Raw genomic sequence first — 22,642 nt, 5'->3', positions numbered from 1 at the left:
ATTTAACTTATATTTAGTGGTGAGCTTCAGAGAACCCAAAAATGGAAGAGGCATAGTTCCCTGTCCATTACTTGCTTGTTTTTGCATTATATTGTCCTGTCACTAATGTACTTCAAAATATTCATTGGCTTCCACCACACATTCTCACCCTGCCCTTATCTACAGCAATTTACCAGCTCTTCGAGTAGGGCAGAGCTTTTGCCTTTTTTTTTTCTTTCTTTCTTTTTTGAGGGGGTGGGGTGGTGGGGGAGTGCTTTTAAGGTGTCTCCACCCCTAAATACACACTGCTTTACTGACCTGATTTTGAGCCAGGCCCTTCAAACAATGGCTTTGTCTAAAGCATGAAGAGTTGGCAAAGTGATAGTAAGCCCCTGAATCTGGGGAAAGGAGTCACTTGAAGAGATTTTGCTGCCATAATTGTGACGTGCTACCATTCCCTAGGATCTCTTGATGGAACAGTTCTCTTTTGCCTGAGTAATGGATTGTTCATGAAATTAGTAAAACTAACTGTAGGCTGCTGGTTTCAGCACTTGTCTGAGAAATGGGACATTCCTGTTCTTTTTTCCAGCCTTAAGGAACGGTAATTTACAAATAATATGTCTTCTTAATATGACTTCATTTTGTGAATGCTGTTTAAGCTCCAGAGCAAATTAGGGCCTTTATTTCTAATTTTTATTTTAGTAGTAAACGGTCAGTTTAAATAATTATTTTGGATCCCTCAGAACTAGGTATGTCATATTCAAAGTGATTTTTGTGTAACTGTTCTAGTTTAACACCAGTGCCAAAAATACGCAAAAATAAAGTTTTACAGTAAAGGGGACTACTTGAGCATAGTCCCCTAAATCAGCAACTATTTCAGCATTCACAGATGTGCCTGTTCTCCCATGGCTCGGGAAAAGGTTATCTGACCCTTTCCTGCAGCCTGCCCAGTTAAGTCAACTATGCATAAATAAGAAGGAAACTTATGCAGGAAGAAAATGAAATTAGATGAATAATTACCATATACTTTATGCAAAAGCATGAAAAAATGTTTCAGCATTTCTCTGCTTAACTAATGTGTGAAACCACATAAAAATATTTTACACTGAAACTTAGTCATCAGGTCACAAAATGCACTTATCTACTTACTTAATAGGTGTAAGGTTTATCTGATGTTTTACTCCTTAATGAACAATCCATTATTTTTCTCTTACTCATTTTGAATATATCTCTGTAAATCTGTGAACAAACATTAAATCCCAGAAGCTGAAAACAGATGGAATTTCACAATATAAGCAATCAGTATTATGAAGGTACTTCCTACATTTAGGACAGAAACAAACAAACAAACAAACAAACAAAAATAATTATGAGCTTTTCTGTCATTTTCTACTATAAAATTTTCTTAATCTCTTCAATAATTGAAAAACAAAACAAAAGAGAGGAAAAAAAAAATAGATCTTTGTAGACCTAGTCTGATAAGAAATTTGAAGTTCATTGTCTCAGTCCATGAGTATTGTTACTTCCTGTGCTCATGCAGTAAAAAACAGTCTATATTTTTAAAAGGAACAGACTGATTTTTTTTTTTTTTTCCTGGAAACAGCTGAATTATAAGTATTTATTGCATAATTAAGATTTCATTTACTGGATATATGTATGTGGCAGGCTAAGATTTACATGGTAAAGTTCATGAAGCTTATAATGATAATCTAAAAATAATAAAAATAATTGTTTTGTTTTTGTAAAGCAAACTTTGCAGTGGTCAGCACCCAAATACATACTTAACACTTTCACCAACTCCAGTGGGAGTTGGTAATGAAAATGCCCAGAGCACTTGGATAATTGTATTTCTTCACTGTATAAATACCTAAAATACAAAATGACATATTTTCTAAACTGCTGTACCTTTCAGATACCATTCAGGCACTTTTGGACATAGTAATTATTTATGAGATGGTAGATAGTCCCAGATCTATAATTCACTCATGGGGCTTAGGTCATTTCATGAATGGCAAATGTATAGTGCATTACTCTGTATGCATAATGTAGGGCATATTTATATTTAATGTTAACATTATTTTTCTATGAGGATAATATTTCTATGAGGAGCTCTTTCTGTTTATAGTATTGTTTATGTTGTGCAGATTTTCATTTTGCTATGAAAGAGTGCTTGTTTCTCAAGAAAATGTTGGACACTTTTGAGGATCTTTCTTTATTTCCTTTCCTTCCATCTATTTTTTCATTATTTTTTTAAAATAAATGATATTTTTTTTCAGTGGTAATACTGGAAAAAAATGTATTTGTGGACAAATTTGTGTGACAGTATTTATCAATATAATCTTTCTTTCATACCAATGTTAAGAGATTTTACCAGAAATACAACACTACCTTTGCATTCCAATTAAAAGGTAAAATTAATTTTAAAGTTAAAAATGTCAACCAACAGAAACAGTAGAATGTCATTAACCTTCATTTATATGTGGGGAACCTTATATTTATGCTAGCTTCAGGTAGTCCATTGAATTGCATATGTCAGAGGAGGAGTGAGGTCCTATATATAGGAAATCACCTGAGGAAGAAAACACAGAGGCATATTCATCACAGTGTACTGTGAGCATTTTTATCTGTAATGTTTATTAAAGCTCACAGAAGAGAAATGTGTAAATCTGAGTATTGAGCTTGTATACTTCAATCAGCTTTTCAAAAAATGCCTCCAGATAAAGTGCCATGCTAGTCCTTCTTTGGATTATACTCTGCATCAGGAAGTATATTATCGCTCAAAATACCTCCTTTAATTCATTAATTTTACTGCTAGTATATTAGCAAGTATATAGGACTATTAGTGAGAAAACAAGTTCATATTGTTCCTGGCCTGGTGCTGAGGAAGAGCATCTCCTGCAGCTTGCATGCAGCACCTGGGGACGTTGCTGCTCCTGAGTGCCCAAATTTGTGCTGCCTTATTGCCACAGGGAGCAGGTTTACAGCAACTTTGCCACAGGCACCACAGAAGGAGGAATTTGCTAGATGGCTCTAGCAGGCTGACAGTTCTGCAGCAAGCTGTCACCTTCCATTTTCTTAAGTGAGCGATCACCTCCTTACTCGCCATGGAAAGCAGAGCAAGGCTTGGGGAAGGATGGCTCCAAGCTGTGGCTTTGGGGTGATGAGACTTCAGCCCTCTTGTTTCTTTCCACAAGGCTGCTGGCATACGAAGCTCAGGGTCACTTTTGATCACCAAAATAGAGCCGATGGCCTTTCAAACTGATCCTCCATACTCAGCATAGTGAACCGACAGTAGCATCATACCAAGAGGCTCATAGGGACAGAGGAGGAGGCAGGTACAGCTATGAAGTGTTTCTAGCTTTCTTGAGGGCCCTAACAAGTTTGCTGTCACGTCTGCAGAATTGCTGTAGGCATTTCCCCCCAAAGTCTTCTTAGCAGCCAGAAGAGAAACAGCTGGGAGTTGTGAAGCCAGCAATAAGTGGAGAAGCCATGTCTCATGGATTCAGTGACTGTGAAGAGCAGAACAGTGTCTATAACCATGGACCACACTGCTCTGTGTTCCAGCAATCCTGAAAGTGCAGTTTCAGTCTGCCTGACAGTTTGCAAAAGGAGTGAAAAGCATGCTTCTTTCATTTCATCTATATAATGCTTATATAATGCATCTATATAGTTCATCTATATACAGTGATCCTGGTCAGCAGAATGTAGTTATGGTATCACAAAATCGCAGTTCCTAGATGTTATCAGAGACCATTTAATCATCTTTACAGGGTTGCTCTCTTTTCTGTGTAAATATTTTTCCTGCCTTTCTCTTTTGCAAAACAAAGAATTTTTTTGCAAACTATTTGTAGAATATAAATAGTTCCTACGAGGGAAATGCCCTTGAAGCAGTGTGTGTAGACTGATGGCAACATAGAGAACATGCTAATAGCATTTTGAGAGAATTACTATTACTTTGTAGCAGTGGCATTTTCACAAAAACAGCAATCTTAGCAGGATCCTTAGATTGATTTTTTTATTATTATTATTTCTTTTGCACATTTCAGATGAGTCAACAGTCAAAGGTTGCTGGTTCATTGTTCAAAAGCTCCAAAGAATTACTCATCCCTAAGTAGCGTCATTTCTCCATGATTGCCCTTTTGCAACTTCTGTAAAGCACCAGCTAACTGAACAGACAAATGACCAGCAGAGAAGCTTGAATCTGACAGTATTTACAGTAGCACCCTGCCCAGAGTTAGTGAAATGAAGCTCCTAGTACTCTGTTGTATATATTGCATCTTGTTCAGTTTGGGAATTAATAGAGTATTCACAGTAAATTCTCAAACTGAGGATTGAGAGTGAATGATGATCTTTCAGGTTGCCTGATACCTTTATCTGACCAAATTCATGCAGACTCAGCCATGTGCAGAGGAACTTGGCAAGGCTGCACTTTATCTGCCTTTTTATTTCTGGTGCAATAGGATAGGAATGAGAGGAAGAGAATATATAAGGGTTCCCCACTGAGAATCAAGTCTATAAATTATGTATTATGCAGACACTATTCTGCTGATGCTATCTGATCCCCAATTCTCAGCTCCTTGTTTTTCCTTCTATAAATAGCTGTGGCCAGGTTTTCAGTTGTAAAATGACGAGGACAAAACCAAAAACCTTTCCCATTTAATAACCTCTGCCAAAGAAGAGGAAGGTAATATTTTTTGTAACTGTGATATCCTCAGGGTTTTAACGATCTGGGAATACAAGCAGCACTATGTTGTTGATAAGATACTGGTAGTAAAAATGGGAATAACCATGCTGAATATTAAACAGAGAAATGCCCTATTTTCAGGATGATCAGTATAAAACTTGGTATTGTGAAATTTCCTGTCATTTTTGTCTGTATAGGACCACTTTTGGTTTTTGTTTCTCCCTCTAGATCCAAATGCTTTGGCTGGACAGACCGGACCTGACCATGCTCTTATAGGAGGAATAGTGGCTGTAGTTGTCTTTGTAACGCTATGTTCTATAATTCTCCTTGGTCGATACCTGGCAAGACATAAAGGTAGGATAGATTTAGTGGAACTTCAGTCCCTTTTGAAAGCAAGGCATGATTTCACCTGGGAATGCTGTTCCCTTTCACCTTCCCCATCTACTGAATTATTTGGACAAGCAAGCTCAGTTAACACTCCAGTCATGAGTGAAGTTCCTGAATTTTTATCCAGTTTTTCACTGGACTAAGGCAAAGGATATTTAGTTACATGCCCATATAATTAGTCAGTGATTTAGAGAGACTGAGAGACAAGATTGCCTCTTGGTTTTAGCCTTTAGCTATAGGCTCTTGATTTAACAATTTCATGATTTTAACTAGTAGATCAGCTCAGCAGCATATATATATTATATATATATATATATATATATATATATATAAAATATATATATATATAAAATAAGATAATAATACATCAGTATTTAATAATATATAATTATATTACATATAACAAGATTTTTTGCTGATACTTTAAATATTCATTTAAAAGATAATTTTAAATACTGATTGGGAATTTTCAGATCAGTGACTCCCCTACTAATAGTCCTACCAGAATAAGGGTATCATTCTTGGGTCAAGCTTTACTTTAGTCAGATATTTTACCTTAAGAACTCTGTTCCCTTCATTTTGAATCTTCACCACCATTAGAGATAAGAGGGATAGAGTGACACTGACTTCTGACTAAGCCTCTCTATGATCCCATTTTGACCTAGTTAATTCCAAAATCGTTTTTTGAGATTTAACCTCTGAATGGCTTGCAGACCACTTGTTAAAACTCAGTTGATTCCCATAACCCTCCCGCCCCCCCCCCAAAAAAAAAAAAAAAACAAAACTATGAAGAAAGGATTAGTGTTGGCATTAACTCATTAAATTTCACTTTAGGTAGGATAATCATATGGTAAGCAGACCTAAGATGATAAAAATACCATTTTAATTTGATTGGACTATGTGGGGGAAAAATAAGCTAGTGAAAATGTGTCTCTTTTGATTGCTTTTCTGAATGAAAACATATGCATCTTATGCCGCCATAAATCATACTTTCAAAAAGGAAAAAGGCGACTGTACACAATTATTTCTATTCATACCCTGAGCATATGAATGTCTGTGATAGTATAATATGAGTGGGTTTAATTAAAGAAACTACCTCAGTTTTGTAATTTTTGGAAATGACCGTGATATAATTCAATAAAATTAAAGCAAAATTAATGCATGGATAAGATCATGTGAAATAAAAGTACAAAAAACAGTGGCTATTAAAAATAAAGCATTTATGAATATCTAAATCTCCAAGGTTGGTTTGGTTGTTATGGGTACCCATTCATCAAAATAACCAAGATTTTATCACTTATTGTATAATTGCAAAATATATTGCATATTACTGTAGCTAGATACGATGGACTTTTCTTAAGATATTTCCTTAATTTAATGTGGATATATGTGAATGTGTGTATGTGGATTACCAGTGTTAATACTATAAATATTTCTTAGACAAATTAGAAACTTGAACATACTTGTATTATTCACACTAAAATTGTATAATAATATTTGTCCATTCATAAGGCAATTGGAGTATTGTTAGGAATATACTTCCTATAATATAGTGTAAAACTAAAACAAACAAACAAACAAACAAACAACTAATCTTTTTTTTTTTTTTTTCTTGTGCTGATTTCTGTAGGAACATATTTAACAAATGAAGCAAAAGGAGCTGAAGATGCACCTGATGCCGACACAGCCATTATCAATGCAGAAGGCAGCCAAGTCAATGCAGAGGAGAAAAAAGAGTATTTCATTTAGATGCAGAGCTAGAATCTTGGGAGTTTTACTTATCAGGCTGACTGCTGGATAAAACTGGCTATCATTTTTCAGAATTCATTTCTGCCATCTTCTGCTATCTCTATTAACTTGCATACCTGCTATAAGTAGCCAGTTTATGCCAACAATCAGCTGTTGACATCCTCATTCTATAATTACAGTATCATGCATAAAGCAGGACGTTTCTTATTGCCTAAAATTCATATCCACTGCTCTCTTAACATACAGTGCTTGAATATACAGCCTTAACAATGTTAATCATCATCTTAATCCAAGTTTTCTGTATTTTTAAGTGTTATGCAGCTTTCTTCTTTTTCAGTTTTCTTTTACCATGATTCCTACTAGTGTGTCATAGAACAATATTCATAACAAATACTAATAATTTACTTACAGAAAAAGTTAAGTCTAAGATTAGAGGTTTACAAAAAATGTTTTATACATGTCAAAGAGCAACTTGTTTTTGAGACATATGCCCTAGGAAATACAAACAGAAATCTTTGTAGAATAGTTTCTTGTATGCTTGGATTTGGTGGGAAGAAAAAAAAAACAAAAAACAAAAAACTGTCCATTGATTTTTTTTTTTGTTTTGTTTTGCTTTGTTTTGTTATGTTTTAAATGGTACCTTGACAACAGTGCCATGTTTCAGTGGTAAAACATACTGAATAGCTATACAAATTCTGCAAAATTAGATAATAGTGCTTGATTTGAAACAAATTTGTCCTGCCCTTATGCTTTTTGGAATCACAAAGATTAGAGGTTGTTTTGAGTAATTTTTGTTTTTATAATTTATTTGCTTCACATGGACTCACCTGCCTACTCAAATTTGAAGTGTTCATGGGGCACAACTGCAAGACATTTTAGTATCTGTATATAGTGCATATAATAAATTCAATTAAACATTATTTGATACATATTTAACTTTTCTGGCAGTAGCTAAGTCAGTCACAAGTAAGCATTTTCTAATGTCCATTATATCCCTTTAAATATGACTCAAATCAATATTCTGAGTAGATAACATGTATAAGTATTTTTTTTTGTCTGTATGTCCTAGCACTGTTCAGCAGCAAACTTTTCTAGTTCTTGTTAATTTTTTCTTTGTTATACAATGGAAGCACAATGTTATATTGAAAGGTAGTTTTAAGCTAACAACCAGTGCACAGCCTCAGGTTTTAAATTACAACCACATTTGATTACTATCCTTAAAAAATACTATTGAGTTGCAAAAATTCTCAGTTTTTAATTTGGCAGTTCCAGAGCTGCTTCTCTATGTTGGTTTGCCAAAAAAAAAAAAAAAAAAAAAAAAGGAAAAAAAGGGAAAAAAAAGAAAAAAAAATAGAAGTGTTAAAACAAAAGATATATGTTTTGTGTATACAGTAAATGGACTAATTCTTTATATTAAATTCCTGTCTATGCATTTTGTGAGGTACAAAATTATGTCACCGTGAATGATAGAGAATTCCTGCCATGCTTTTAGCTCCACAGTGAAAGTCTCTGTTTGGGTTATTTCTGAAATTTTTTGTGTAATTAACAGCTGAAAAATTACATGCTCTTAACTACGACAACAAAACACTATAAGCCCATTGGCTTATTTCCTCTTCCAATGAAGCAACAAGGTTGCCATATCAGCTCTTGGTAATGATTCTACACTGGAGAATGCAAGTTAGTCTCAATGGAGTTTGTTGTACTCCTAAGTTTTGCACCTTTGACAGAAGAATATTTCTCTCTGGTTGCTATACTTGTGAAGCCTAAAAGCATGATGGTCTGCTGTAAAAGACCTTCTCCTGGGATTTTATTTTTGTGTGGGAAAAGGAGAGTTTGGAATATGACATCATGTAGTATGGTAAAATGGAAGATAAAGGTGCTGTCAGATTATTTATCAGAAGAATATAAACCTTTTAAGGACAATATTAGAGTATTTTAATTGTTTTTGTTGAAGCATTTATCTTGTTGATTTCTAAGAAAAAAGGGTGACGTCAATCAAAGCAGCACTTTTTTTCAAAATATACAGACTTAAATAATATGATGTGGTTGAGTGTTAACATAATAAATCATATACAGTATGACATTTTAAAGAAATAAGTCTGCATTGATGTGATTGCATGCTTGTTTTTACAGTTCACTCCATACCCATCTGTGGAAAAATGCAATAATATGTTAATATAATATGGTAGTTTGAGAGAACCAGGTAGGTGCTACTAGACACATTGAAAACTAGTATAGGTTTACAAGATATTCATGTCTTTCAAAACACATACATATAAGAAGGCTGGCAAAGGAAGTCATTCTATTTAGTACCAAAAATATGGGTTCTTGACACAACTGTAAGTCCCATTAGCTACAGTACAATATCATATACTACAAGGTTTTATTTCAGGACCTGGGGCCCAGCTCAGCTAAGCATCTAAGTACATGCTCAGCGTCAGGCATGGGAGAAGTTCCATTGAACTGTAAGGCACTATTCTAATGCGTAAAAAGAAGTGCTTCCCTGGACAAGGGCCTTATTTGCTCAAGTGGAATTCCCCACAGGTGTGGTATTTATGCCTTTTTTTTCATTCTTCCTAGTTCCAGCTTGCTTGAATAGTAGGGTTATTACTTGAACCATTACCCAACCAAGGTCAGGCAAGATTGCCCTAGGGGTAACTGTTTTGAACCATTTTCTCCAGTGGCATAAAAACAGCATTTAAATTTTGCAAAAACAGATATAAATTGGCCTGTTGAAATGGAATATTTCATTGGTTTTCAATTGCAGTTTCTCACATGTGCGGGTTTTTAATGCAGTTGATCTTCTGTTAGCTTGTACCTTGTGATGTCGCTTACATCTGTGCAAAGCAGATGCAGAAAACACCACAACAAGCAGTCATAAATGACAAATTCTGACTGGGTAGCACTTTACAAGCCTATCTAGTCCTCACAGATTTAAATTACTACACCAGGTGTGAAGAGGCATCATTCTCTTGTAAGCAGAACCATGACTCAAAGCTAAGGATATTCAGTAGGCTGTTTTTTAACCCGTTGTCTGTTTCATTCATTCAAGATCCCATTCTGAAAGTCCCCTTTGATGATGGTTTCAAGGTATCTAGCAAATGCATAAAATGGAGGCTCTGAATGGGAACCACCTTAGATAAAATGTTTGTGACTTCTCCCACATGCACATGCAGAGTAGTTTTCTCAAGACCAGGTAGCTAGTTTCTGCCAGTGTACTGTTTACAGTATCGATTGCTGATTATTTCTACATTTTTAATGTTTGTTTTTGTTTTTAATTTAACGTTTTTCCTAATGCTTCAAGAACAAGAAAGTGATGCATCAGAAGACAAGGGGTGCATCCTCCCACTCTTTTAGTGTCAACTGACAAAGCAAGAAACGGTTTAAGGAACCTGATGTTTAACTTGAGGCTCAGAATTTAAGCTAGAACACTTTAAAAAGCTTTCACGTTACTTAAGAATGGTTCATCTTGCACTGAGATTCCCTCTATAAAGGAATACGTGAAGAAAACCAACTTTTCTAAATAAGACATGAAAGTTAACATCTTGTGTATTTTCATTACAGTATAATATATATATATATATCTATTTCAATTAAAAAAAAAAAAAAAGGACAGATTCATCTGTAATTATGTAATTCATGATTGTAACAGCACTGAAGTTACCATGTACGCACATGTACAGTAGCTATATCAACAGTTACAGCGTAGTTACATGTACTTCCCTGTAACATAGCCGTAATAGTGTAATTTAGTGCCACTTATTGTAAAGTGTTACCAAAAGGAAAGCAGAGTTCTTACCTTTACAATTCCATTCAAATTAAAGGTAAGTTTATAAAATCAGCACCATAAATCTGATACTACATTTCTTAATTAAGGAGGTGATTTAAATCTTCATGTTCACGCTGCAGCTTCCCCCACCGCTTATCCAGACTCCTCCAAGTGTCTGATCTCTACACTCCTAGGAACTGGTAATCTGTGATGAACATACCAAAAATCCATCTACTTCAACTTTAATTGAATAAGCTGCCTAATAGAGAAAAAGGAAACAAAAAATATGTGAGTAATGCTTTTTATTAAGTGGCACAAAGTACACACTAAAAACTATGCAAAAATATAGGTAAATACAGTGTACTTACATGTAAGTATCTTGTACTTGCTGTGTATGGATATTGGAAAACCATGTAATTATAATATGCATTTTGATTATTTCAAGCAGGAGACAACCCCTAACAGTCACGAGGAATACCTGAAAGGTACATATACAAGCAGTTGATATCCTAATGCAATATGTGTAATTCCTCTACAACTAATTTATAAAAATGCTTATACCACTTCTCATTCCCACTAGCTCTAATTTCCACCTCTTTAAGGTCCATTAAATACCACTGAAACACCTTTAGGCAAAGTAAGACACTGACTCTGCTAACAACTTTGCTGCCAGTATTCCATGTGTCTGGCAACACTGTTGAGTAATCTATTTCTGGCTCAACAGCACAAACTTCCTCTTCTTTTCTGTCCTCAAGGGAGCCTAGTATGTTAAAATGCTGAAATATGCTGCCATATGCCCTGGTATTTTTAGCAGGAACAACAGAGAAAGAGAGCGAGAACTGCGTTCTCCTGACCCCTATTTTGCTGAATCACCTCACCTGGAATTTCCACTACTTGCTCAGTAACGCCAGGCAATCTTAAGTTGTAAGTACCAAATGCTTCCATCAGAGTAAAGAGGATGCCTTTAATAATAAAGCTAACGTTTTGTAAACGTGGAGTTTTGTATTACTGATCATTTTTATTCTTGCCACTTTTCCATCAGACCCTACTAGAAAGAATGCACTGAAAGACAGATAAAGGCAAATAACATACAATAGCAAAAGAAGAAAAGAATATTGTAAGCCTTTTTTTTATTATTTCTGCCATTACTATATAACCCTCCTTTGTGTTATATGTAACAGGCAAATAGATGCATTTAGCAATTACCATTAGCATCACTCCGCACTGTACTGTTCCTAGAATATGACATCTACCTCTTAGTCTAAATACTATCTATGAGATATTTATATACATTTTAAATTACTACTGAGTGTTTGATGTAGTCTTGAAATAAGATAATTATATATATATATATATATTTTTTTTTTTCTGCTAAAAATAGACAGAAAATATTGCCTGGGTTCATGATATGATACTTGCCCTATTCTTTACTAACTTTGGGATATTATGAGACTATAACAGGGCATAAGGACACAGCCTCAGCTGGTATAAATCAGCTTCACTCTATTGCCTTAAATGTGTGGCCAATTTACACTGGCTGGGGATTCATCCCAAACAGCTTAAAAATAAACTGCTATAACACTTCAATATTTAGTCGGTACAAGACAATGACATGCAATCCAACTGCAACACGTTTCTTTCCAGTAAAAGGCATGCAATTTTGAAGAGAAACTTTTTTAAAGCACATGCAAGCTTTTGAATTAAATATGCAATACCAATACTGTTGAGATATTCTGGGATGTCTCTTACTTGTATTTAAACATAATATTGCTGGAGCATGTTTACATTAAAACATTCAATGCATGAGGGACAGGGAAGGACTATTGGAAACAATAAGAGAAAATTAAATGGACAGAGCAGCTTTTGATGTCAACAGAGCTGAGTAGAAGCTCTTACCAGAAGTGGCACTTCCTACATGATTTCCTACATGATTGTTCAGAGTGGGTCTGACCTATTACTTCTAATGCAAATGAGAGATGTCTACTTAGTGCTGACAGAAGCTAGCACAGTTCCTTCCTCTGTCGATGAATCTCACCCAGCACTCTGCACTTGCTTTATCTCAGGAGGAAATAAGGGTACAAACATGGTTTAACAGCACACTTATGTATCGCTCCACATTTTTGGGATGCTCTAAGCTTCATGCGCTTCTAGCAGCCCTTAAGGGAATTCTTCCAGCATCTAGGAATCACCTTATTTCCATACCATGTTCATTTTCTTCAGCACTGTTTAATGTACTCACAACCAGACAGAAAGTAGTGTAGAGCCAGTACAGTGTCTCTGCAGTACTAGGGGATACCTGAGGCAGGGTTTCTTTCAGCAGATGGGAGGAAAAAAAAATTTTTTTGACTTCCGTGTTTACCATAGATCATCCCTCCTTGTTCTGTGTCTTAAGTCATTTATTCTCTGCTGGCTAAAAGCAGCAGTTTGATTGGAATGGAAGTATAAAACAAAGCCTCCCTTCTGAAAGGAGCAGTCTGTGTTACTATTGGAAAAAAGTTTGAGGATTAATTTTTATTTATTTATTTATTTTTAAGATTTCAGATGTACAGCCAAGCCTGTTGGGGTCAGCACTTCAGCACTTTCCCTGTGTTCAGGGTTAAGCCAGCAGTGTTTCGTGTGTGAGCTCTGATCTCACATTTCAGCACAAACTACACACAGCCTTACCCTGCTCTTATGCGTAGTGCTGAAAATCACCGATACTATTTTCTTCTAGATACACGCATTTTCTTAGTCCTAGTCTATAATGAAACCATTGAAGGGTCTTCATAATACATTCAAAAAGAGGGTTTTTATAAAGAAAATAATAGTGAACATCATAAACTGTCAGTGTTGATTATTAAGAGGAGAAAAAATTTTAATTGCTCGACTGAATTCTTTAGCACTTCCTCTTTCCTTCCTTTCCGTGAATATTAATTAATGTTAGTAAATACATAGTTGCACATACTATCCTTTTTCAGTAAAAGCAGATTTCCTTATACCCCTATATAACATCCATAGGAATAAGCAAATATGACCTACAGTCATCTGCTTCTGCCTCCGCAGTGAGCCAAGAGTGAACTCATGGGTTACTGGATTCATATACGTCTTGCTTCCTTAAAAGCTGGATACAATATGCCTATTGATTTCAAAAGAATGAGGCTCAAATCCTTAATGCATGTTTGAGTTGCTATTTAGTTCTTCAGGAACAGAATTATAAAGCATTCATTGTGCATCCTCTTCTTTTAGCCCAGGTATTTTATAATGACCAAACAAACAAACAAATATATAAAATCAGTTCAGCAGGAACTTTTCTAAAATAAATAAAAAGGCATAATTTGTGAAATTACTATAACAACTTCATGTGTTCATAGTCAGTATAAGTCTATTTTCTTAAGAAGACCAATATACTCTGTCCTTATACTGGCAGTTTATGGCCTTTGGAAGGATACATTTTAACGGTTCAAAAATAAAAACACTAACCTTTAAAAAAAAACATGGGAATTAAACATATTGCACTGCTGATGGAGACACATTTACTATATTTAATTTCCTCATTAACAACTTTAAGCAGACAAAATGCATATTGTAATGTTAGGTACATGACACTTGCATGTTGCTATGCCTATATACTTACAAAGTATTCAATGTGTACTTAGTGGCGCTTAAAAAATGTCATGTACAATTCTTCTGAACATTCTTACAGGGTTCCCATTTGCACTTCATCTTTCAGAAAAGTCTTGTCAGAAAAATGTCTGATGAATATTATTGAAAAAAAAAAATAAAATTTCAATTTTAGTTATCTGTTGGACATTTCTGAATTGTCTATTCATTTAATACATTTCCTGATGCTTGCCAGTTTGGCAGTGGAGTTGATTTAGACCAGTGGCTGTACACACAGACTGTTTGCTGAGCCATTTTTGCTGTTTCTGATAGAATTTTTATAATCATATACTTCTTTAAATATTAATCCTGAGATTATAAACAATTATCTAAGAAAATAATCTGTGAGAGTGGTGTTTTTCAGATAATTATAAATTATATCATTTAATGTTTGTAGACTATTTACTATGTACTGTTTTATAGTTTCTTCTGACTGACAAAGTAACAACTTTTAGATGCTGTCCTCACTGTAGGAGAAACTCATGCTTCTGAAGAGGTCAAGAGCTGAAATGCACAGGCATTTGAGTGTGTAGGACTTGAATGGTGGCTCATCCCCCTGAAGGAGAGAAAGAATTCATGCAAGGTTTTCTATACCACTTACCATGCTTGAATTGATGCTGTAAAGGACAACAAGGCCACTGGGGTCAAAGGAAGAGAGACAAATTTAATGTGAAGAGGAAATTTTGAGAGGGTCCATGTTTATGAAAAAGAAACAAATCCCAGATGTAGAGGGGGACACTAGCATAAATTAGTGCCTCTGTGCAAAGAGCACTAGTACCAGTGCTATTGTGCCTGTGCTATTGTGCATCTCTGATGGCAATTTTCCTATGACCCAAAGTAAGCCTGCATTTGAGAACTATACAGACTTGTTGCATTCGTCAGATTTGTCCTTATTATTTCTTTTTACTAAACGAAAATATGTTCCCTTAAGCAATTTATAATGTGCAATACCATGCTTTTTAAATACAACAGCTATGCAGAATTCAAGATAAGTTATTTGCCCATGAGTTAAGGCAATGCAGGTTGAAAATTGTCAGTGTACCTACAGAAAAAGACACTGTCCGCCAAATGGCACAATCCACCAGTGCATTTATACTTTTCTGCATTCAAGCTGTTCTTTTATAACTGTCCTTTTCCCCTTCTTCAGCCAAAAGTTTTATGAGAGATAACTGCATTTTGCTCTGTGCCTTTCTGGATCTCAGAGTAGATTCTTGCATTGATTACCCTAACCCCTCACATGAATCTCTTAAAAAATAGAAAAATAGGAGCCCTAAATCTGTGAATGCTTCTTTTATCAACAGCTAAAAAATACCTGCCTTCCCTTTACCCCAAAGTATTAAAAGACAGCATTTCTGTTTTGTTTGGATTTGTTTCATTTTGCTTTGTTTTGCTTCAATGGGAATACTACAAGTGAAAACAAACATTTCTTTTAAACTATAAAGGTTGCTTGAAATTTCATTAAATACAGTTTCTGTACCATGCTGTCATGTTATGCATGGATGCAGAAGACAGACCACTCACCTCTTTTAATAGTTATCAGTCATCTATATGAAGATACACCACCTTCAAAAGTAGTGTTACAGAACAACACCTGGCCAAGCTCTGCTGGTAAGTGCAAGGTGAAGGTAAGTGCAATTAAGGAAACTCAGAGATAATCAAGGGGGGATAATGGTCATGGTTCCTTGCTTGACAAAAGAGTCATGCGACATTGCTTTCTGGTTCTGCTTTAAGCACTTGGCAACATCCTGAGCCACGGGAGGGCACTTTTGATTAGCTCTGGGCTACTTACTTACCTTAGCTTTTGCTTCTGCTGAGTTGGTCACAACAGCTTCTCTGCTGCTTAAGACTAAGAGGCTAGGGCCTTATTGATTCTGCAGTCTGCTTGGAGGAAAAAACAAGACAGTGTTTTTAAGCAAGCCGGAAAGATTTTTAGAAAGAACCCTCTTCTTTATTCTGTGGCATTTTACAGGAAATTAGCACTGATGTCAGCTGGCGAGGATAGGAACCATCCCTGCTTGGTGTATTGTTGAGGAGCACGTCCTCCAAGTCATGCCAGCTGGCTGGGTGGAGGAGGGAGGACACAGGAAGAGGAGGAAAAGCTGTGCCCATGCCAGGAGCTTGGGAGACAGGTTTGTCCCTCTGCAGGTGTAGGACCAAAGGGGAGCCTGACAGGCTGCTGCTATTCTTTTCAGTCTGTATTCAGTTCTAGAGCCTCAGCTACGAGGGGTAAAAAAAGAAACTGCTCCAACCAGCAGAGTCACAGAGCTACTGAACAGCAAGAAACGTTTTCTAAAACACTGATGCCAACACACCCAGCAAACCTGTCAACCCTGCCATTTTAAGAGACTTTAGGTTGATGAGACTTATGGAAAGATAGGCGTATGTAAGATATGAAGGGAGGAAGAAGAAGAAACAAGCAAATCAGAATTTAAACTTGGAAAGTTTAATTTGAACAGGAAGTACAGAGAATTAAAAGGGGTAGTATACCTTCTGTAAGGGCTTTTAGTTCTGTCTCAGCTCTGTCTCAGGAAAAAGAAAATATCCCTTATAATATTGCAGTTGTCCCAGTGCATTTTTATTTTTTCCGGAGTATCTAATGCTCACCTTGGAGACAAAAGTGCATATACCATGATGTGATTCACTTAAAGCACATCATTATATTGCACTCGGTAATGTAGTATGAGATTACCCTCCAGAACAGCAGAAAGCAACATGACTAAGAGCTGTCATATTTATTTTCTCATCCACTCCCCGCAGAGGAGTATGTGTGCAATGAAGCATTGTGTCTTATTTATTCATTTATTTTGATATTTTCCCTATGTTTATGTAAAAAGTGTAGATTAAAAAAAAATAAAAAACTTTGTACTTGGAGAATAAACTGGTAGTTTGTGATGGTCACTTCTTCCTGTGGGATTCAATGTTCCAGTCTTAGGTTGTTCTCCTAATAAAACCCTCATTGTGCTAGAATAATAAAGTTACTGATGATGGTCAGAAAAAAAAAAAAAAAAAAAAAAAAAAAAACATAGAAAGCCAATGTAGCCTGTGGAGAGCAGGCTGAGCCTGCTTGTTGCTAAGAAAATGCAGCCAAGTTTTGCACACCTTTGAGGGTGCTGCTGTACGTCACCTGAGAAGTCATATAGATGAAGAATTGCTGCCACTGCCTTCGGGTATCTTGCCTCAAGATGCAAAGGTCACAGCTGCTGTTGTAGAGAAGGGCAGCAGTACTCCTGTTGGGAGGGTAGCAATATGGCTGTGTCAGCTTGGGAGTTGTTATTGGCCTTCCACAGAGGCACAGCAATGCACAAATCAGGATGTTAATCAGGATGCAACTGAGACTTGCACCCTCTTCTTTCAGCTAGCACGACTGTAGCACATCTGATAGGTTAGCTCCCTGTTTGCATGTGGATGCTGAAGTTGATCTAGGTGAGAAGTAATCCTGTGACACTGGACAGTTCTGAGATTGAGCTATTGTTTCCCATAACCACTCCTTTGGTGCCTTGAGCCAGAAAAAAAACAATGTTAGTATCTTCCCCCTTTACAACAACCCTTATACAGCAGATGAAATCCTCTTTGAGCACTACATCTTTTCACTGAGTAGAAGGGAAGAAGGTCACTAGGTCATTACAGAGACTCATTTACACATCATAAGCCTCTTCTCTGACAGGTGGTTAAGGGAGCATAAGAAAGCTTACTGAAATGTGTTATGTGTTATGTTCAGTAACACAGGTTACTGAAATGTGAATGCAGGGTTGTGGTTCTGTAAGAAATTTGCAGTGCGCTATAATTTAGGGGTTTTGTTCTTCAGGTTGCATGAGCTCACACATTGGCAGAAGTGCAAAGACATGTAGACGTGAACACATATAGAGACAGTACTTATGTCATGAATTCTTCCATGCCTTGTCCTCACCCAAGTAGGTAGCTTGTTCTACTGTTCCAAGCTCATGATTTCATACCTACTGTGGTCTCTCAGGATACAGCTTTCTCTTTTCCACATTTGTTTTACACCTGTACAGCTGCTACTGATACTTTGTGCAGCACAGGTAAACTCATACTCAGTTTACTCATTGATAAGCAATTTTTGTTGAACAGTTCTCTCCAGGAGGCATATTCAGGCTTTCTAAGGAATGCCCTACTTTATCAAAAGCGGGTGAGGAAAACAGTTTGGATTTGCCCACCATACTCTGCTAGGCCATACTTACTCAAGTGGGAGAGAGATTCAACATCAGTCCCTGAAGCTGCCATTTGCTGCTCCTGGGATGTTGGCTGTGCTGCTGTTCCTCGGCTGCACTGCAGCTTGGCAGAGTGCTGGTGTCAGCAGGAGCACCAGATCACTGTATGATTTGACCACCAAATCACATACTTTTCTCTGCCAGCATCATTTTTTATTTCCTTCCGAGTGGAAGGGAAATATAGTGTAGCTAGTTTCAATTCCCTTGGGGCCTTGAATCTAAGTTTTCATTCAGGAAATGAATCATGACAATCCTGCCTTGTCGTAGGGCAAAAACGGACAGAAAGGTATTTCCCTTTAATGCACAAAGCTAACAAATAAATGCTCCTGTGAGGAACTGGGAATAGAGGGAAGAGAACTATATAGGCTGGGTGGGATGGGAAAGAACAAGAAATATGACAGAAGTAAGGAAAAAAAAATTGATGGCAGGAGGAAGTGCTTCAATGCTACCTCACCCAGCAGTGCAAGCCTCATGAGGTTCACAATTAAAGAAAGGGGATGTAGCCAAAGATTCAGATAAGATGACAAAAAGTCCTGAGAGCTTAGGAAAGGAATGAAATAGAAATTTCAAAGCAAAGGCAGAGAAAGAAAAAGGCCTCTGAAAGAGAAGACGATGGCAGACTGACAGTGTCACTCGGTGCTACTGATATGCCTTAAAGTCCCCAGAGCTGGGACTGAGGAGGCATCACATCAGGTTCCTGGCAGAAAGGACTTGTAATGTCACTCACAGGCGGCCTTCAAACTGATCAAAGAGTACCACTGAAAACACACACAAAAGTAAGGAGTCCAGGAGAGAGCGGGTCGCCTACAGGCAACACCTTCAGCATAAAATATACGGTAGAGCATAAAGCAAAAGGCTTGAGGTTTCTGTAGCCACAAGAGACATCCTCCCCATAACTAACAAGAAATTATGACACTGTCTAAGCCCTCCTTATTCTTCTGGGGTATAACTATACTAGCAGCTTCAATTAGAACTAGCATATTTGATATAAATATTTGCATCTGCATAATTCCGCTCCCTAACCATACTGGAGACATAAGGAACTCAGCAGCAATTGCTTCAGGCCAGGGCTTTGCTTCAGCTTTCACAAGAAAATGGCAAGTACAGTTGCAGCCTTTGTAACCAGCTGCCACCCACTTACTCGGGTGCTTGCCAAAAAGAATAGAAAAAAAGTGACTCCCAGACATCCTCACTTCTTTATTAGCTAAAAGGCACTCTAAACCCTTCTATTAAATTCATACAGAAAGAAGCTAAACCTTGGTACATTATTAATATACTCAAGAGAAAAAAACTTGGCAATCTGTCACCTTCTTATATATCCAGGGCAGGAATTTTCTTCCCTGAAATAATCTCCTTTACAACAAGGCAATGAAATTTGTTACAATTAACCAAAAGAAAGGAGGGAGGATCAATGTCAGAATTTCATGAGCCACAGAGTTCATTGTACTAGTCATGAAATTCTCTTGCAAATGGAAATGAAGTATTCTGTAGAAACTGGGATCATTGCAAATGAATAAAGGACAGCCCTTGCCACCCCGTATCACTGATGAGTGAGCTAATTTATGGTTTGATTTATTTTTTCTAATAAAGAACCAACAATGATTTGGCAAACATCATGTATATACTAAACAAGGTGAAAGAGAGAACCTCAGAAATAAATTCAACTTCTATTAAAGCTAGCTCACTTCAAAATCTGCCTGACTCTCTGGACTTCTGTGAAATTACTCCTGATACAGATGGACGTAAGGAAACACAGAACCCAATTACTGCTGTTTCAAAAGGATTGGATGTAGTGTCATTCTGGGCAAGGAGTGAAGAAGAGTTTAGTTTAGTTTGGGGTTTGTTATTGTCTCCTCACCCCTCAGTTCAAATGACCTCTTATGTCAAAGTTCTCATCAGGCAGCATCCGAGCCATCTGAAAAAAAAAAAAATGCAAGAAGCATTACAGTCTTGCTGAGTGTCCCACATCTTGTCTAGCCTAGGAAAAAATTAGTAGCATGTAGCATTACAGTAGCATTAGTAGCATTTATGAGCTCTTCAAAGACACAAGCTATAAAGCTAATGCCTAGAAATTTGGAGTGGGATGATAGTGGGAAGGATGAGTGTCTGGCATAGTCATGTACCAGTAGTGAAATGCTTCAAGTTAGAAAATGTGCAATTACAGCTGGGCAGGAAAAAAATAATGGAGCGTATTTGTTTACTGGAATTTATGGGATGTTTTGTGATAGACTACAGGAGAATTTGGCTAATATGACAGAGGAAAATCATGAGCAGATATTGCTGAGAAGTAGTTATGTGAGAGAGTTGTGGGAATGCAGGAAAAGGTCTGGGAATTAAACGTCCTTATAAAATTCCCCAAGTAGAGCTGCTCTCAGTAGCTGCGCTGAGCTCTAAGAAATGCATGTGACTGATTTCTAAAGAACGCAGTGCCCAGCACAGTGTGACTAACCTGCATTCCTTTGCTTCTTGCTGGCCAAACGGCCACTCAAATGCACAGTTTGCTGTGAAAAACAAAATCCTTGGCAGGCACTGAGCTGGCACCAAGATCCAGCTAGGTCTTGTGTGATGGGACTGCTCTAACAGCTTCGTCTAGCTGGCTGGTGTGTATTACAGCACCAGTTCCTTAACAGTGAACCAGACTTCAAACTGAATGCAGAAGTGTCTCGGCAAGACTCTTGCGTGAGAGGTCCCTTTGCTCATCATCTCTCACCAGGAGATTTTCCTTTTCCTATGCACAGAAAATAAAAGCTTAAAAAATTCTTGAGGTTATCCTTTAGATTCTTGATATGCCATATTCTTTTCTAAATTGGCATGTACTAGGCAACACACTTTGAAAATGACCAGTATTGAAAAATCCGAGGAAAACATTAAGAAACAAAGGACTGCAAAGGTTTTACTGTTTTTTTTTTGTTGTTGTTGTTTTTTTCCTTAAAAAAAAAAAAAAAAAAGGCCTGGAAGTACCTGGGTTTCTTATCATTTCCTACTGTAATGAATCTGAAAGCCTATTCACACAGATGAAATGCATATTGCAAAATGACATCTCAGAGGGGTCTTGAGCTGTGATGAATGAGGCTGAGGATTGTCTCACTTACTAAAGTGCCTGTGCCTCTTTTTAACCAAAAATCCCACAGCAGCTAAGCTAGAGAATACATATCTACATCCAACCTGATCTCAAAATTTGAGATATATGCACTGATTTCTCTAAATATATTTGTTTAAGTGCCTAGACTTCTCTGAAACTTTTTTTTTTCTTTTTTTTTGTTCTCTCTTTCTGTATGTATGCATATACATTTTGGGTCAACCTGTTTTTTTGAGGGGGTGTAGTTACTTTTGGGGGTGTTTTCTTCAAAGCTTTTCAACCAACAGAAGCAAAATCAGGAATTCTAGGTTTTTCTGGGTTTTGTTGTTGTTTGTTTTTTAATCAAGTCTGGTATCCATTCCACACCACACTTTCCATTCTATAAAATTGAGGTAATATTTAAGACACCCTTTTAAAGCACTTTGAGATTCTCATGTTAAAAATCAGCCTTTGCTGCTTACTTAGGCATTAGTTTAGCACTTATAATAAATCCTATTTGATTTGCCTTTATGTTAAGGTGGTATCAGGAAGACAAAAATCTGCAACAATCACATATATAAATCAACTGAATTCAGCAGGATCTACTGAATTTATTAATAACCCCAGTTCAAATATCTGACAGAGTTGGAACTATAATGCCTAGTTTGGAAATAAGCAGGAACCTCTGAATCCTGCGACCAGAAAAAACATGTCTTCCACAGGACTCATCTCCTGCTGTAATATCAGCACCTTTACCTTGTGTCTTCAGCAATGTAAAGGCAAAACAACTTTGGAAGCAGATGGGCGGTGTGACAGTCAGATGTGTCAATATCCTGACTCAAGAGAATATGAGGTCATAATTAAGGTTTTGCTTTAGAGCACGAGTTTTAATAGCATAGCTATTGTTCTTGTTATTTGTTTCAAATAGAAATCAATAACTTGGAGGGAACTGACAGTAGTGACAGGTATTGAAATGACAAAAACTGCTGGAGACTTTCTTCTAACTTTTGCTTTTCTGTTATAAGAGGTTTGGATAGTCTCAGTGTATCATAACACAACCAAGCCAAGAAAGATGAAGCAACATACAAACCAATTAATAATAATAATAAAGATATTAAGGATGCTGCATGATGCTAATATACAACCTA

At 36.7% G+C, this 22,642-nt stretch overlaps 1 protein-coding gene across 4 annotated transcripts in view; it reads left to right on the top strand.

Moving 5' to 3' along the window:
- CADM2 (cell adhesion molecule 2) overlaps positions 1 to 14,346 on the top strand; it is a 655,415-nt gene extending 641,069 nt beyond the window's left edge. For all 4 annotated transcript variants that reach the window (XM_038185409.2, XM_038185405.2, XM_038185399.2 and 1 more), the window contains 2 exons: positions 4,892 to 5,017; positions 6,681 to 14,346. In XM_038185409.2, the coding sequence (XP_038041337.1) occupies positions 4,892 to 5,017; positions 6,681 to 6,799 (245 nt within the window). In that variant the 3' untranslated portion in view covers positions 6,800 to 14,346. The remainder of the gene's footprint in view (positions 1 to 4,891; positions 5,018 to 6,680) is intronic.
- The last annotated feature ends 8,296 nt before the right edge of the window (positions 14,347 to 22,642 follow it).

The sequence above is a fragment of the Anas platyrhynchos genome, chromosome 1, assembly GCF_047663525.1.
Source record: "Anas platyrhynchos isolate ZD024472 breed Pekin duck chromosome 1, IASCAAS_PekinDuck_T2T, whole genome shotgun sequence".
In the NCBI taxonomy this organism is placed as follows: domain Eukaryota; kingdom Metazoa; phylum Chordata; class Aves; order Anseriformes; family Anatidae; genus Anas; species Anas platyrhynchos.
The sequence above is the reverse complement of the archived record's forward strand: the minus strand, read 5'-3'. Positions and strand labels throughout refer to the sequence as shown.